Below are 15,830 nucleotides of genomic sequence, written 5' to 3'. Positions count from 1 at the left end.
TAAGAATTATATAAAGCAATGTTTAAACCATGACAACACATGCATGTGATTACAAATAATGTCTGCACATCAAGTTGTTAAATATAAGATTTTATGACGGAGGGAATGAGAGGTGCCACCAAAGGTGGGAGGGGGAATTAGGAATGACAAGCAAGCAGCAGGGAGGAGGGAAGAGCCAATGGAAAAGAGGCAAATTCTTTTGCCAGACATAAGGAACAGCTTTAAACTTGATATCCAATTATAGGGAATACTGAGACAAAAACAGGAAATTCTGTAAATACTCATAGCTCTGGCAGCATCTGTGGAGAGAGAAACTGGGTTGATTTAGATCAATGACTTGCAACAAGTACAGAATTTTTGTTAATCCATTATTCATTATATAGGCATTTGCCAGTACGGGGAATTCTTGGAGGTAAAAAAATATATATTTGGTAAGAGTAACAGGAGAAACTGAGCCAGTGTTTATGAGCAATGCTGCTACTGTGCAGATGCTTAGAAGAACTCTTCAGGTGATTGCACATGAGCTGGAGAGGTAATTGTTATTGAAGCTTAGCTGGCTGCTATTGGGCTGGTAGGATCAGAACCAAGCAAGGCCAATTTCAATGAGATGGGCATGTTGAGGAAGATGGAGTGATCAATCATGACTGGCATCTGGGATTCTCATCCCCAAGTGGATCCTGAAGGTCAACTGAAATTTTTAGCACCGAGATTGAGGAATTTCAGTTAGGGTAGCAGAAAATATGAAACAAAGGAGGATAAGTGGAGCTGAGCTGCAGATCAACCATGATCTAACAGAGTGGCGGAACAGGCTTGACGTTGATTCCTGTTCCTATATTTCAGTCCCTTCTTTTCCAGAATTCAATTCCAACGCTAAACAATCGAGAGTTGGATATATAACGGTTCGCCCCGGCCATATAAAATCAATCACAACTAATGGACTGATATTACAAAGGACTTAGAGAACAAAAAAACAGTTCATAGTAACCCATTACCTACATCTTCTACAGCCACCAAATCAATTACATGGCTTTATTCACTGCTTGCAGCTTGCTCAGCTTAGCACTGGTACTTATCAGACAGATCAAAACAGAGAAAATACTCCAAACTTACTGCAAGCAAAAGAATCAGGAACAGCTGCTGCCATATAAATTGAATTGGCTAATAGTAGCTGATAAACTATCTACATTCACATTCACTTGAACGATGTCCATGCCTACTGTACTTTACTCAGCATTGTTGTGAAAACAAACAGCCCACTATCATAGTGCCTGTCTATTTCTATGGCATCTGCAGTACCATTCAGATTACTGAAAAACCCCCTTGTTGGAAGGAGCCTACATTTCATCCTCACAAAACATTCAACTACGACTCCAGCTTTAATGAGACCACCCTTGTGGGTGAATTAGTACTGTCATGACACAAGCAGGAATTTGCTTGTTTGCACATATCAATTTGCTGCATTCACACTATTGTCCATCTGTAGTTAATGAGGTACAGCAACCCTCAAAAGATACTTATTTATTAATAAAACATTTAACATAGAGCATTACCCAATGATGCATATTTAAACCACACGGAAAATATCCATCTTTTTAAAAGGGTTTATCTATTCTAAATGATTAAAAGCAGTGTAGCTGTTAAAACAAATACTGGAGCATTTCAAATACCTGCCAATGTTCCATCTTCCACAACAATCTGCCCTCCTTATTCCATCTAAATATGCCTGTTCCTCTGGCTGTATTAAAATTATAAAATAGATAAGAAAAAAATTTCAAAAAACAACCTTTACATCTGCCTATCAGTCAGGCAGTAAAGCACACAAACCAGTGTCTCTGACAGCTCAGCATGCTGGGGTAATGATATTTGCAGAGTTGGGTGTCAAAACCACCCATAAAGATAAGTGCATCATTCTATTCACATTGCGCACTTACTGCTGACCTCCAGGATATTCCTCACTGCAATCTTGATTGATCACAATGCCTATACCCATCTTCTGACCGCTGATCAAAGAAAGAAAGGCTTGTACATGTAATAGCATTTTTCACAATCACTGGATATCTCAAAGTGGTGTTTTTTGAAATCTAGTCACTATTGTTATGTATCATGTGGGGCAAAAAATACTGCATCAATAAGTACACTGCACATCGAATAACAAACCATTTTCACCTACTTTGGTTCACAGATTTGGTTATAGCCTTGACTTGTTTGAAGTTGAATTGGTTATTAAACTTGGCACCCCAATATATGCACAGCAAACCCCCACAAACAGCAGTGTGATAATGACCAGATAGATAATCTTTCTTCTGAAGTTGGCTGACTGATAAATATTGGCCAGGATACTGGGGAGAACTGTTCTTTCATCCTGCAAAGAAAATAAGAAATAGGGGCAGGAATGGATCATACAGCCCCTGCAAACTGCTTCACTATTCAATACAAACATGACTGCCTAAATTCCACTCTCTTGCACACTTCCCATATCACTGGATTCCCTGAGAGATCCAAAATCTATCTACCTAGGCCTTAAATATATTCAACAATGCAGTGCAGTATAAGTCATGAAAATAGAGAAGGAAGGTCAAAGAGAAAGCTCTTGCTGATTTGGAAGTGTTTAAAGAGCCTATGTGAACATCTAAAGATGGGATTCTTTTAAAAATCTAACAACCATGATATATCCAGAAGAAAACAGTTTCCTGTTTTTTTTATAGATGTGTCCACTGGAATCCAGTTAGAACACAAATTAGCCTCCAAAGACCGCTAAGCAATGCAGAAGAAGCATCGACTCCCAAATATTTGCCTTCCAGTGAATTGAAACCAAACACGTCCAATAATTAAGGGAAACAGGAATTAGGCCACTGAGCAGTTACCAGGTTCCTCTCAGAATCTATTTTTCTTTTCAGATAGATTTCACAATAAGTGAAATACTGTTTATGCTTATATCTTATTACTGTTATGCACCATTGGTAGGATTGTTGAGCACTTAGAACTACAATTATCCAACCACCCTGTGACCAGCAACCCCAAAACATTGACATGCACCTTGCCTTTACAGTAAAATGGCAAATTAAAACTAATCTTTAATGATCGTTAATAGACAACATAAGATTTCTGCTTTAATTGCAGCCCTTTCTTCCAATTCCACCTGAATCACAATCATAGCAGGTTAATTAAGAGATCTGCATAACATATACATCGTTATGACTACTGATAGGAAAGTCACTCCATGTGCCCCAGCAAACTCCACATTCTTCTCCACATTCATATGGATTCAAGTTCCATAATAGAGCTTGAATGCAAGCCTAAATTCCAATGAAGTATAGTGGAAATACTGAACTGTCGGAGGTGCTGTCTTTCAGATATGATGTTAAACTGGGTTCCCCCATCTGGCTGCAAATACTGTATTCTGCACCCTCTCCTTTTCTTCTCCCCTATGTACTCTATGAATGATATGTTTTGCCTGTATAGCACATAAGAAACAATACTTTCACTGTATACCAATACATGTATAAATAATAAATCAAATCAAAAACGGTTCCATGTCTGTATTTTGAAGAAGAGCATGAGGGCAATCCCTGGTGTCCTGACAAATACCAAAATCACAAAATAATTATCTGGTGATTATCACATTGCTGTGTACAGGGATTTACTGTGTACATATTGCCTGCCATGTTTCCCATGTTGAAACAGAAACTACACTTTAAAAATTACCTCATTGGCTGCAAACTGCTTTGAGAAAATAAAAGCTTTACATAAATGAAAGCTCCTCTTTTCTCAGTACAATATGATTGAGCATTCAGTTTTAAAAAATACAAGCAAAGAAATCAATGTACTGCTAATACTTGAGGCATAAAACATGACCCAAGTGAATTGATTTGTTAGACTATTTTGCTCCATTATGATTTGCACCATTTAATTTTTTTAAAGTCACAATTTGTAATGGTTGTATTGAAATTATTTTTTTAACCATTTACTATGTCTCTGCTTATTCACACATTTTAAAGCCAGTTTAACTGAAAAAATATACACCTGTGTTGAGGTTTTATTTTGCCCAATTTACAAAACATCTTATTTTAAAACTGCAAATAAATGCAGTCAAAGCATAACCAACAACACATTAGCACTGGCACTTTTCCACCAATGGGAATTGTGTTTCCTTCTAGTCTAGCATGGCAACACATGAGGCTATCAGATAAACATCTGTTGAAAGGAATCTGGTGCATATTGTACTGCATGTGGGTCACGTCTGACCCATACAGGATATGCTCCAAATTATAGGAGCAGTTCTTCATAAACTGTCTGAAGGAAAACTCTTACAATCTAAGCACCTAATGACAGGTTCTAGAAGGCTTTTGAAAAAGGCAAACAGCTTCAAAAACTTATTTCTGCACTTATGTTTTACTGCAGCTGCTATTTATATATTTCCAACTGTGAAGTGATTAAATATCAGCCTCTACCTATACCAATTCATTAGTGCAAAAATTTAGCCCAAAAATTTAAGGTTAAGACCCAAAGCAAAACTCATCTTTTCTTTACAGATTTCTCATTCACCCAATGGACACTTCCAGTATTTTTTTCTGATCAAGGTTGCTCAATTCACTCACAAATACAAAGTATCACTGTAATTTTCCTGCTGGATGAGAGCCTGACACTAGTATCAACTTGTGTCTCCCTCATTGGCTCCTCAAGGGACAGCTCTGTGAGAAAATGATCATCAGTTAACGTTTTAACTGTCATCGATCTCCTTATCTTGCTTCCTTTACATATTGGAGACCTTTTTTTATTTGGCTTCTAAGGTCGGCACGTACTTTTAAAAAAATCTACAAACAGGCTAGACTTCGTCTCCAAGCTCTGCCTTTTTTACCCCTTGGCAAATTCAACTACGGCAGGAACTAGGATCAGTAAAACTCTACATTAAATAAGCAACCATGTCAGTAATTGAGAAGTTTAAACCTTAATTTTCATAAAACTTAGAAATTAACACTAAGAAAGTTGTTTCACTACAAAAACATTGCAACTCTGTACAGAAACATTCTTCACAAATTGGTGTCCCAAAAATAGCTTCAGTCTCAGATACGTAAAACATAATGTTACAGCTGCCCCGTCAAAACAAAATTAACGACTCCAGTGCAACAAGAAAGGAAACATGACTTGTGTGGAAAGCAAAATGTTCTATGGGTCATGGAGAGTCTAAGCACCTCTATACTCCAGATTAGTAGGAGCCTGGTGTACCGAACTTTGTGCTGTACTGATCTGGCGACATTTCATATTGACAGTGGTTGCCAAAAATGGCCTCTCTCGCAACAGTGATTTAAAGTAAAGCATGCAATTTGGAATAGAATAAGAGTTAAGACCATTAGATATGCAAGGGAATATGATTAACACAACAGCAACAGCTTGCAAAGTCTCCTCATAATGGCACCTACACTAATGTTGCAGTTCTTAACGAAAGTCCGCACAAATAGCCCATTTAAACTGCAGAACCACTTGCACTGGGTACATTTGTGGATTACAACATGGGTAACCTATTCCAAATTCACTCCATTTGTACTTGGGCTGCACTCAGATCGGCAACAAGGACAGCATAAATACATGGTCAATTCCAACATTTTCCAAAAGAGCAAAGGGGCCAGTTTACGTCTGTTTCCAGAATGGAGGGAACAATCTCATATGAAGTGTTGTTTCTTACTGCCAAGAACATGGACACCACTTTGTTTTAGAGCGCCATCTCCAGAAGGCAGCTCTATCCAACAAACCACAGCAAAAATTCCATGTTTTAGTACACAAATTTAGTACATCATCTTAAATAAATACTATTAACAAGCAAAAACAGCATAGCAGCTGTTCCCTGGGCTAAATGATGCTATGGCCTCTTCCATGTTGAGGCTGTAGTTGCTGGAGGCCATCCCTAAATGCCAATCATTGAAATATTAGATAATAGCAGGAAAGGGCAGCCGGAAGTTGTTTAATGGGGCACAACAGTCTGCAAGCAAAGTACAAAGAATCCCAACCATAAGAAACATTCTGCAAGCACTGAATAAGTGTCTGAGCCATTAGATATATGAGAGGTATAAACTTGTGCTTTGATGTACTACAATACTGGAGAAAATGGAACATTCTATGATCCTGAGTACCAAAAAGTTCATCCAAATTGTAAGGCAATTGGTAATTGGCAATGTTAAACCAATGAAAAAACATCAAGATGAATTTGTTATCTTCTTCTGCAATTCAAATTCTGAAATCATAAATGAAGTAATTCTTAAAAAGAAAAGATCATTGCAATTAAGTCCAGTAATTCTTCATACTCTATTTCAGCATAGAATAGTTGGGTAAAAGCAAAATACTGTGGATGCTGGAATCTGAAACAAAAACAGAAAATGCTGGAAAATCTCTGCAGGTCTGACGTCTGAATGGCTCTGACAAAGGGTCTATTCTCTCCCCACAGAATAGTCAGGTATTGAATTATTGTTCTAGACATTTCAAAGTCAGAATTTAACCTTTTGTGCAGCTCTACAAATGAACGAGAAATTATCTGACATTTTAGCAACAGAATAAATAAAATTAGTACTCCCCACATATTTCCAACAGGATCCAGGATTAAAATATTCCCACAGTGAAACAGCTGCACTATGAAATCCAGGAGGGGGCTGCTTCCATGGAATGCATGCAGTAAAATTTCTACTGTTAAATTTTGTTTCTTCAAATCATTAGAATAAACCACTAAGTTCAAAAGCAATTATGAAGGACAACTAACGCTGGCCTTGTCAGCAATACCCACATCCCATGGAAGAATAAAAAGTGGAGGTAATTTGACCTTTCACATTAAACATGTCAAGATGTAAAATCAGCCAAAAGGGTTTGAAACCATTTATGTTTTAGATCATTTTGGGGAAGCAAGGTTACTGAAGGGAGAAACTTAGTCTTGCATCACACCAGATGACTGGATCAATGTGCAGTACCTCAGGGCAGCTCTCATGTTTTAATTTGTTGTACCAGGTCTTTTTGGGAGATGTCAATTGCTGGACATGAAGACATTTTAATCTGTCTGCTGGTTTATAAATATAACTTCAATTTCCTCTCTGAAAAGGTTAACAGTTATCAATTTAACACCATAACTAGACAGTCCAAATAATTAATATTTTGATAAATATGTAAAACTTAGGACAACACACCCAAACTTTCATTCCACAATATTAACCCAAAGTCGTCAACAAGCAACTCCTTCAGCAACATCATTGTAGAAGCATAACAAAATAAAATCGGACTTTACCTTATTCTGCAAACGCGTTATTTGATTACACAGTTAGCTGGGCTATTCCCTCAGCACAACTAGGGAAAGTTCTTTCTTACTCTTAAAATTAACACATTTGCAGAAAACCCTGAACATAAAATGGCAGACCCAGTACTGGAACCAATGTGTACACACTGCCGAACACTGGTTGTTTCACTCTGACTGCAGCACAAGTACAAAATCAACTTGCTGCTGAGAGAGGCCAACAAACAAGGACATCTTTGGTTCAACAGCTGAAGGCCATAGCCCATCCAACTGTACCAGCACAGGCAAAATAACACTCGTATTGTTTGTAGCTAATTAGGCTGCAGAAGATTATAAATGGGGTGCTTTCTGCAGCACTGATGCTAAGAGTTGACACTAAAAATCACTTTTTTGCATTAATCTGATATGTGCATCAACACACACTGACAGCAGTGCCAAGCTGTGTCAGGTAGGTTCATGCCTATAATCACCCAGATAGCAGAATTGGCTATTTCTGTTCTAATGTTTCAATGCTACTATGTTATTATCCTTCATGTGGAGGTCAGGCATCACTCTAGTGAAGGAGGTCACTTTACGTCATTCTTGAAACACATCCTAACAATCTGCTTCACCACTGTTGCATGTTGGGCCAAGGTTTTCCACTCTAACATTAGGATCAATGGAAGATGTTAAAGCTAAGTGAGAGTAATGAGATATGAAAAGAGCAAGCAATCTTTGCGGCTGTTTTTCATTTCAGTATTTACATAATATGCTGAATGTTATCAGTATCAGTAGAATGCTGCATCAATCTTTGGAAATTGAACAAGAACTATAGATATTAAAAAATCTGATGCAAAGTACAGTGCGCACGTTAACTTTGAAACATTTGGTTATAGCAGAACTCTCTTTAACAGCACATCTAGTTTCACATCAATGGGCTGAATATTATGTTGTTAAGTAAATTACACAGAAGAAGGAGACAGAGTAAAACCACTTTACACCAATCTGAAAACAGATTCCACACAAAGAGACAGGATGGAGTAAAGAAGCAGAATGTAAAAGCAAACCAAAGAAAATGGAAAGATACACATACTGTTGGGTGGTAAAATGGTGTGCAAAGTAAACTCAAAGAAATGGTACAAAACAAACATGAGAACTGAACACTTCATTCAAAGTAAAGACGCTCACAGGATATTGCTATGGCCTAGATATAAAAATCAAGACTTCAGAACAAGTGCATAAAAAGGAAGCAGCTGCTAAACATTTTGGACAAGATTCCGGAAACCAGTTCAGTAAAACTTCATAAGAGAAATGCCGTAATTTTCCAAACTACTTTTAAAATCACCAACAACTTTAAGCTTTATAAATCACTTGGTACATTTAAAGATGCCAAGTCCAAAAAGATCAGTAGTAGGTGAGTTAGGATATTTTTCTGTTTTGATGAAAACTTATGCAATTTCAATAATTAATATCTCCATATCAGCACAACTGGCACAAGTCAATAAATGGAATTTGAATCTGCTTTCTATTCTGTTCAGACAGCCAGTTGAAAATCTAGATGTATTAAATTCTAGCCACTTGCGGCATTTTTGAAATGATTTGTCTTGAATATCATATGTCACAAGAAATCAAAAAGGACTACTTAAACAGCTCAGCCTGATATGGCTCCTACTCTGCCCAAGATTGCAAGAAACTACAAAAGGTCGTGAATGTAGCCCAATCCATCATGCATACCAGCCTCCCATCCATTGACTTCTGCTGCCTTGGGAAAGCAGCCAGCATAATTAAGGACCTCATGCACCCTGGACATTCTCTCTTCCACCTTTTTCCATCGGAAAAAAGATACAAAAGTCTGAGATCATGTATCAAGAACAACTTCTTCCCTGCTGCCGTCAAGACTTTTGAATGGGCTTACTTTGCATTAAGTTGACCTTTCTCTATATCCTATCTATGACTGTAACACTATGTTTTGCACTTGCTTGTTTCCTTCTCTATGAACAGAATGCATTGTCATATAGCGCACAAGAAACAATACTTATGCTAATACATGTGACAATAATAAATCAAAAAGTACTGAATCATTTAGTAACTTGAGAGACTTCAACACAAACACTGCATAAATGCAAGTAGTTATAAAACCATTTCTCCTCCCATAAAATGACATCAAGTCTAATATAGCTTGAAAAGGTATGAAGTATTAAATTTTGTGCAAAATGTTTGGACATTCGAGTATTTCAGATGACAAGAAATATTCCAAAGTATACAAAGTGGTCATTCAGCTGATCACCCAAAATGTTCTTAAAAATAAATAAATGGTTAATTGCTTTTCAGTAACATCTTCATGTTTGGGAATAGCCATAAGAAGAGGACAAGGCTGTTCACCCCCTCAACCCTGTTCCACCATACAATCAGATCATGGCTCATCTGTACATCAACTCTCATTTACCCACCTCTGCTCTTTATTTCTCTACAGTCTTACCTAATAAAAATCTACTGAAGTTAATCTGGAAAATATCAAATTAACCCAACATCCACAGCCTCTCCCGGGTTTCAGATTTCCATCAACCCTTGTGTGATAAAGTGCTTTCTGATTTCACTCCTAAATGACCTTGCTTGCTCTAAGTTCAATATTAATCCCCTCTCGTTTATGGATTTAATCACAAGAGGAAATAACATACAACAACTTTATCTAATTAGTATAACAATTTTAACACCCCTAGACCTTCAAAACTCTAAAGCTTTTTTCACACTAGCTTTAGTTTCCAAAATAATTTTCCCCTACACCACCCACTATTCTACAGAAAATAGATTGCAACCAGAGACAATGGGAGCCAGAGAACAGCAAAGAAACCACAGCTGCACATCTGTGACCAAAAAGCAATGCAGCGATGTCCGACCATTCATTGCATGGAATTCCTGTACATATTTAAATTAATTTTTCTTCCCCTGATCTGAACAAAAGCATTTTTATACTGTTTTGCATCTCACCACTTTTCTAACAAACACAGAAAGATTACAGCACACATGCATCTGCTGCATGAATGACTATTGACATGACATGACCAACGACAGTGTTCATTTCACAATGATGATTTATCAAAAATGCAATTAGCCATATCTGGATTTCTAATTATCCACATGTGGCTAAAGCAATGAACATTGGGATATGACTGGATTAGAATCATTTTAAAAAATAATCATTTCACATTAATAGTCTACCTAAACCACCAAACTAACCTTTGTGAAACATGGAGTGAAAGAAACAACACTTACAGTACATAAGGGAACAGATAAAATTGTGATCTGCAAATAATACATCCACACACAAATACCAACAGCACGAGGTGCAAATCAGCACAGATCAGGTGGCCCTGCATTACACTAAGGATACAAACGACTACCATACACCTACATAACATAGATCCCCAATATATGAACTAAAAACAAATCCATTAGTTACACCGAGCTATCTTCTAGCATTGCATTTTGAAAGATCGCTATGGTTGTTCAAGTAGGTTAACAGCTGGAAACTGGACCACTAAAACATTTAATCGGCAAAATACTCAACACACTTAAGCAACTTATTTGAAAATTACTCCACCCAATCAAAGCCCCTCAATTACTCTGAAGATGCTCCACAGAAGAGAACAGCATAAACAATGCCAATAGAAGACATTCAGAGGAAACAGCCAACTGCGCAAAAACAGAACGAGATTACAAATTACGTGGCTTCTTTCACATCCTCACTGTCACAAACGGATTTGCAGGCAATTATTATTTGTGAAGTGTAGTCACTATTACGCTGCAGGTAAATGTGGTAGCCACTATACATGTAGCAAGATCCCATAAACAGCAATGGGATAAATGTCAAAACTGATTTTTGTGCTAAATATTGACCAGAATATCGGCTGCTTTTCTTCAAATTGTGCCCCTAGATCATTCACATCCATCAGAGGGGGCAGACGGAGCCTTGATTTGACATCTCATCCAGAAGATGGCACCTCTGATAGTGCAGGATTCCCCCGGGAGCATCAGCTTCGATGATGTGCTCAAATCTACAGAGTTATTTGATGCAAGAGTGCCAACACTGAAGCAAGCCTGACACATTAGCACAAAAAAATGAATGCAGCATAAATCGGTACCAAGAGCTAATTCTGTTTTGCTGACCATCTTTTCAAGTTTTAATCAAATCAAACCAGGTGCTGCACAATTGCCTGGCTGAATGAGCTTGGTCATATTTGTTCCAAAAGCCAGGGTCACAGATCGGCTGCCATCAGCTGTTGTAATTTGTTAACTTCAGTTTCTTAAAGTAATTACTAATAATTTTACTGCCAAAACTTCAGGAGTCAAGAAGCAAAGCTTGCATTTCAAACTAACAAGCAACTGTAATCTCTCTTGCACACCCAATGTCTTAAATACTTGCTACTGGTACGGTCTTCACAATAATAGAATACTTAATAAATTTAGCAGTATTTCAATTTTTGTATCTCATAATCATACCATATGTTATTAATAAACTGCTACTGTTTTCGTTTCATATTCTTGTACAAGTCAGCATTTTAAAAGTTCTGTAAACAAAAAGGTTTAATTTTAAAAATCTGGACCATTCACATCTATTTCCCATACACATTCCACACTATAGACTATCAAGTGCTCATTTTAAAGGATCTTTAACACACAGGAACAATATTTTATGACACATGGCTAGTAAAGCATAAGTGTGACAAGATGGCCTTTAAAAGTGTAAACAAAGAGACACAACAAAAATATTCAAGACTGCTGTTCTACAAAAATGGACATCACATTTTCCAGAAATTAGACCAGGGACTTTCTTCCCAACCCAAAATTAAATCAGGCACTGCAACATTTCAAACCAAGTAACTCTGGTTTGTCCTGACACTGGGCAGTGAAACCTTCCTCTCCAATACATGCAAAGCAGCAGGATTTACTGCTAACTAACACAAGGGTAATTTGCCAGCAGTAAGATCTTCCAATAATAACCAGATATATTTTGAAGCATGGAGGAACAAGTGTTATAACTCGCATCAGTGATTAGGATAAAGAAATAAAAAGGGGAAATACAAGAGATTGTTCTCCCACATGCGTTCATAGATGACAGTGCACTATCCCACCCACCCATCCACATTAACAAAGTGAGGGAAATCTGTGTGTGTGTGTGTGTGTGTGTGTGTGGTGGTGGGGGGGGGGAGGCAGTGGGGGAGAAGTGGCTATGGAAGGGGATTGGAGGGAGGGACACTACGGGAGGGGGTTTGGGGGCAGGGATGCTATGGGAGGGACACGGGGGTGAGGGACATGGGGAACTGAGGATGAGGGGATACAGGAGGCATGGTGGTGAGGGGACATGGGGCAGCAGAAAGGATGTTGGGGGCCAGGAGGGGGCGTTGGAGCTGGGGTCATTGGGATAGTCATAGAGGTTTCATAGATTTCATAGAATCCTACAGTGCAGAAAGAGGCCCTTCGGCCCATCGAGTCTGCAGTGAACACAATCCCAACCAGGCCCTAGCCCCATATCCCCGTATCCCTACATACTTTACCCACTAATCCATCTAAGCTACGCATCCCTGGACACTAAGTAGCATGGAAACAGGTCCTTCAGCCCAACTTGTCCATGCCACCCTTTTGTTTCAACCCCGAAGCTAGTCCCAATTGCCATTTGGCCTATATCCCTCTATACCCATCTTACCTATGTAACTGTTTAAATGCTTTTTGAAAGACAAAATTGTACCTGCCTCTACTACTATGTCTGGCAGCTTGTTCCAGACACCCACCACCCTCTGTGTGAAACAATTACCTCTGCGGACCCTTTTGTATCTTTCCCCTCTCATCTTAAACCTATGCCCTCTGGTTTTATTCTCCCCTACCCTGGGAAAAGATACTAACTGTCTAGCTGATCTATGACCTTCATTATTTTATAAACCTCTATATGGGAGACAATGTTGACGTGGGGGGGCGTTTGGGGGACGTGGGGGGGCGTTTGGGGGAAGGAGAGGGGGCGTTGGGGGAAGGCGAGGGGGCGTTGGGGGAAGGCGAGGGGGAAGGAGAGGGGGAAGGGGGGCGTTGGGGGAAGGATAGGGGGCGTTGGGGGAAGGATAGGGGGCGTTGGGGGAAGGATAGGGGGCGTTGGGGGAAGGATAGGGGGCGTTGGGGGAAGGCGAGGGGGCGTTGGGGGAAGGAGTGGGGGAAGGAGTGGGGGAAGGAGAGGGGGCGTTGGGGGAAGGATAGGGGGCGTTGGGGGAAGGAGAGGGGGAAGGGGGGCGTTGGGGGAAGGCGAGGGGGCGTTGGGGGAAGGAGTGGGGGAAGGAGAGGGGGAAGGATAGGGGGCGTTGGGGGAAGGAGAGGGGGAAGGATAGGGGGCGTTGGGGGAAGGAGTGGGGGAAGGAGAGGGGGAAGGGGGGCGTTGGGGGAAGGCGAGGGGGCGTTGGGGGAAGGAGTGGGGGAAGGAGAGGGGGAAGGATAGGGGGCGTTGGGGGAAGGATAGGGGGCGTTGGGGGAAGGAGTGGGGGAAGGAGAGGGGGAAGGGGGGCGTTGGGGGAAGGCTAGGGGGCGTTGGGGGAAGGGGTGCTGGGCTGTGGTGCTCCGGCGGGCAGACACCCACCTGCGGACTCCCCGGTGTTGATCCAGTCAGGGTTGGCCAGGCTGGCGATGGCGAAGATGTCCGCGGCCAGGAACAGACATCCTGAAATAATGGTCAGTTTATCCATGGCAGCTCCCAGCCGGCGGCAACGGGGGAGCGGCCCCCCTCACTCTGCATCCAGACCGCGGCGGCTGCCGGCCGCCTGCCCCGAGCCGCGGAGCATCGCCCGAGCCGAGCCCGGCCCGGCCCGGCCCCGCGGAGCCCAGACCCCGGGCTCGGACCCTGGCCCGACCCTCAGTGCGAGCGCGCCAGCCGCTCCTGCTAATCCCCCCGGTACTGGCCGCCTCAATGTACCGTCTCCATGAGGGGGGGGGCGCGGGTGAGAGGCCGGGGTTTGGGGGGGGGGGGGGGGCGCTGGTGCAGCTCCAAACGATCCAAAGCCGCTCGGCCCCGGCAGCGCCTCGAACCACGGGCACGGGAGGCAGTGACTGACTGGCGGCGACCGCAACGGCAACGTGCGCGCCCCCAGGGCCACGCCGAACTCGCAGGGGACGCGCACGCAGGCGGGAGTGCGCACGCCCTTAGCAGGCGATGAGGGCGAGGATGGGGAATGGTGAGGCTTCGGGCAACAACAGCTGGAATCTGAAACTTCTGCCTTCACATCCCAATCCAGTGACTGAAAAATCAAAACAGCGCTGAGGGAGTGCCGCTCTGTCAGACAGTCAGTACTGAGGGAGTGCTGCTCTGTCAGAGGGTCAGTACTGAGGGAGTGCCGCTCTGTCAGAGGGTCAGTACTGAGGGAGTGCTGCACTGTCAGAGGGTCAGTACTGAGGGAGTGCCGCACTGTCAGACAGTCAGTACTGAGGGAGTGCCGCACTGTCAGAGGGTCAGTACTGAGGGAGTGCCGCTCTGTCAGAGGGTCAGTACTGAGGGAGTGCCGCACTGTCAGAGGGTCAGTACTGAGGGAGTGCCGCACTGTCAGACAGTCAGTGCTGAGGGAGTGCTGCACTGTCAGAGGGTCAGTACTGAGGGAGTGCCGCACTGTCAGAGGGTCAGTACTGAGGGAGTGCCGCTCTGTCAGAGGGTCAGTACTGAGGGAGTGCCGCACTGTCAGAGGGTCAGTACTGAGGGAGTGCCGCACTGTCAGACAGTCAGTGCTGAGGGAGTGCTGCACTGTCAGAGGGTCAGTACTGAGGGAGTGCCGCACTGTCAGAGGGTCAGTACTGAGGGAGTGCCGCACTGTCAGACAGTCAGTACTGAGGGAGTGCTGCAGTCAGAGGGTCAGTACTGAGGGAGTGCTGCACTGTCAGGGGGTCAGTATTGAGGGAGTGCTGCACTGTCAGAGGGTCAGTACTGAGGGAGTGCCGCACTGTCAGAGGGTCAGTACTGAGGGAGTGCCGCACTGTCAGACAGTCAGTGCTGAGGGAGTGCTGCACTGTCAGAGGGTCAGTACTGAGGGAGTGCTGCACTGTCAGAGGGTCAGTACTGAGGGAGTGCTGCACTGTCAGAGGGTCAGTACTGAGGGAGTGCCGCACTGTCAGAGGGTCAGTACTGAGGGAGTGCTGCACTGTCAGAGGCTCAGTACTGAGGGAGTGCCGCTCTGTCAGAGGGTCAGTACTGAGGGAGTGCTGCACTGTCAGAGGGTCAGTACTGAGGGAGTGCCGCACTGTCAGAGGGTCAGTACTGAGGGAGTGCCGCACTGTCAGACAGTCAGTGCTGAGGGAGTGCTGCACTGTCAGAGGGTCAGTACTGAGGGAGTGCTGCACTGTCAGAGGGTCAGTGCTGAGGGAGTGCTGCACTGTCAGACAGTCAGTGCTGACGGAGTGCTGCACTGTCAGAGGGTCAGTACTGAGGGAGTGCTGCACTGTCAGAGAGTCAGTGCTGAGGGAGTGCTGCACTGTCAGACGGTCAGTGCTGACAGAGTGCTGCACTGTCAGAGGGTCAGTACTGAGGGAGTGCTGCACTGTCAGAGAGTCAGTGCTGAGG

The 15,830-nt window shown here is 42.5% G+C and overlaps 1 protein-coding gene across 1 annotated transcript in view; it reads right to left on the bottom strand.

Moving 5' to 3' along the window:
- The window catches only part of LOC145355013 (uncharacterized protein C16orf52 homolog B), a 94,895-nt gene extending 80,698 nt beyond the window's left edge, over positions 1-14,197 (bottom strand). Inside the window, exon 1 of the mRNA XM_080206773.1 lies at positions 13,866-14,197. Coding sequence (XP_080062899.1) covers positions 13,866-13,971 — 106 coding nt within the window. The 5' untranslated portion in view covers positions 13,972-14,197. The remainder of the gene's footprint in view (positions 1-13,865) is intronic.
- Between the last annotated feature and the right edge of the window lie 1,633 nt (positions 14,198-15,830).

The sequence above is a fragment of the Carcharhinus amblyrhynchos genome, chromosome 18 (genome assembly GCF_965287045.1).
Source record: "Carcharhinus amblyrhynchos chromosome 18, sCarAmb.v2.hapA, whole genome shotgun sequence".
Lineage (NCBI taxonomy): Eukaryota > Metazoa > Chordata > Chondrichthyes > Carcharhiniformes > Carcharhinidae > Carcharhinus > Carcharhinus amblyrhynchos.
The sequence above is the reverse complement of the archived record's forward strand: the minus strand, read 5'-3'. Positions and strand labels throughout refer to the sequence as shown.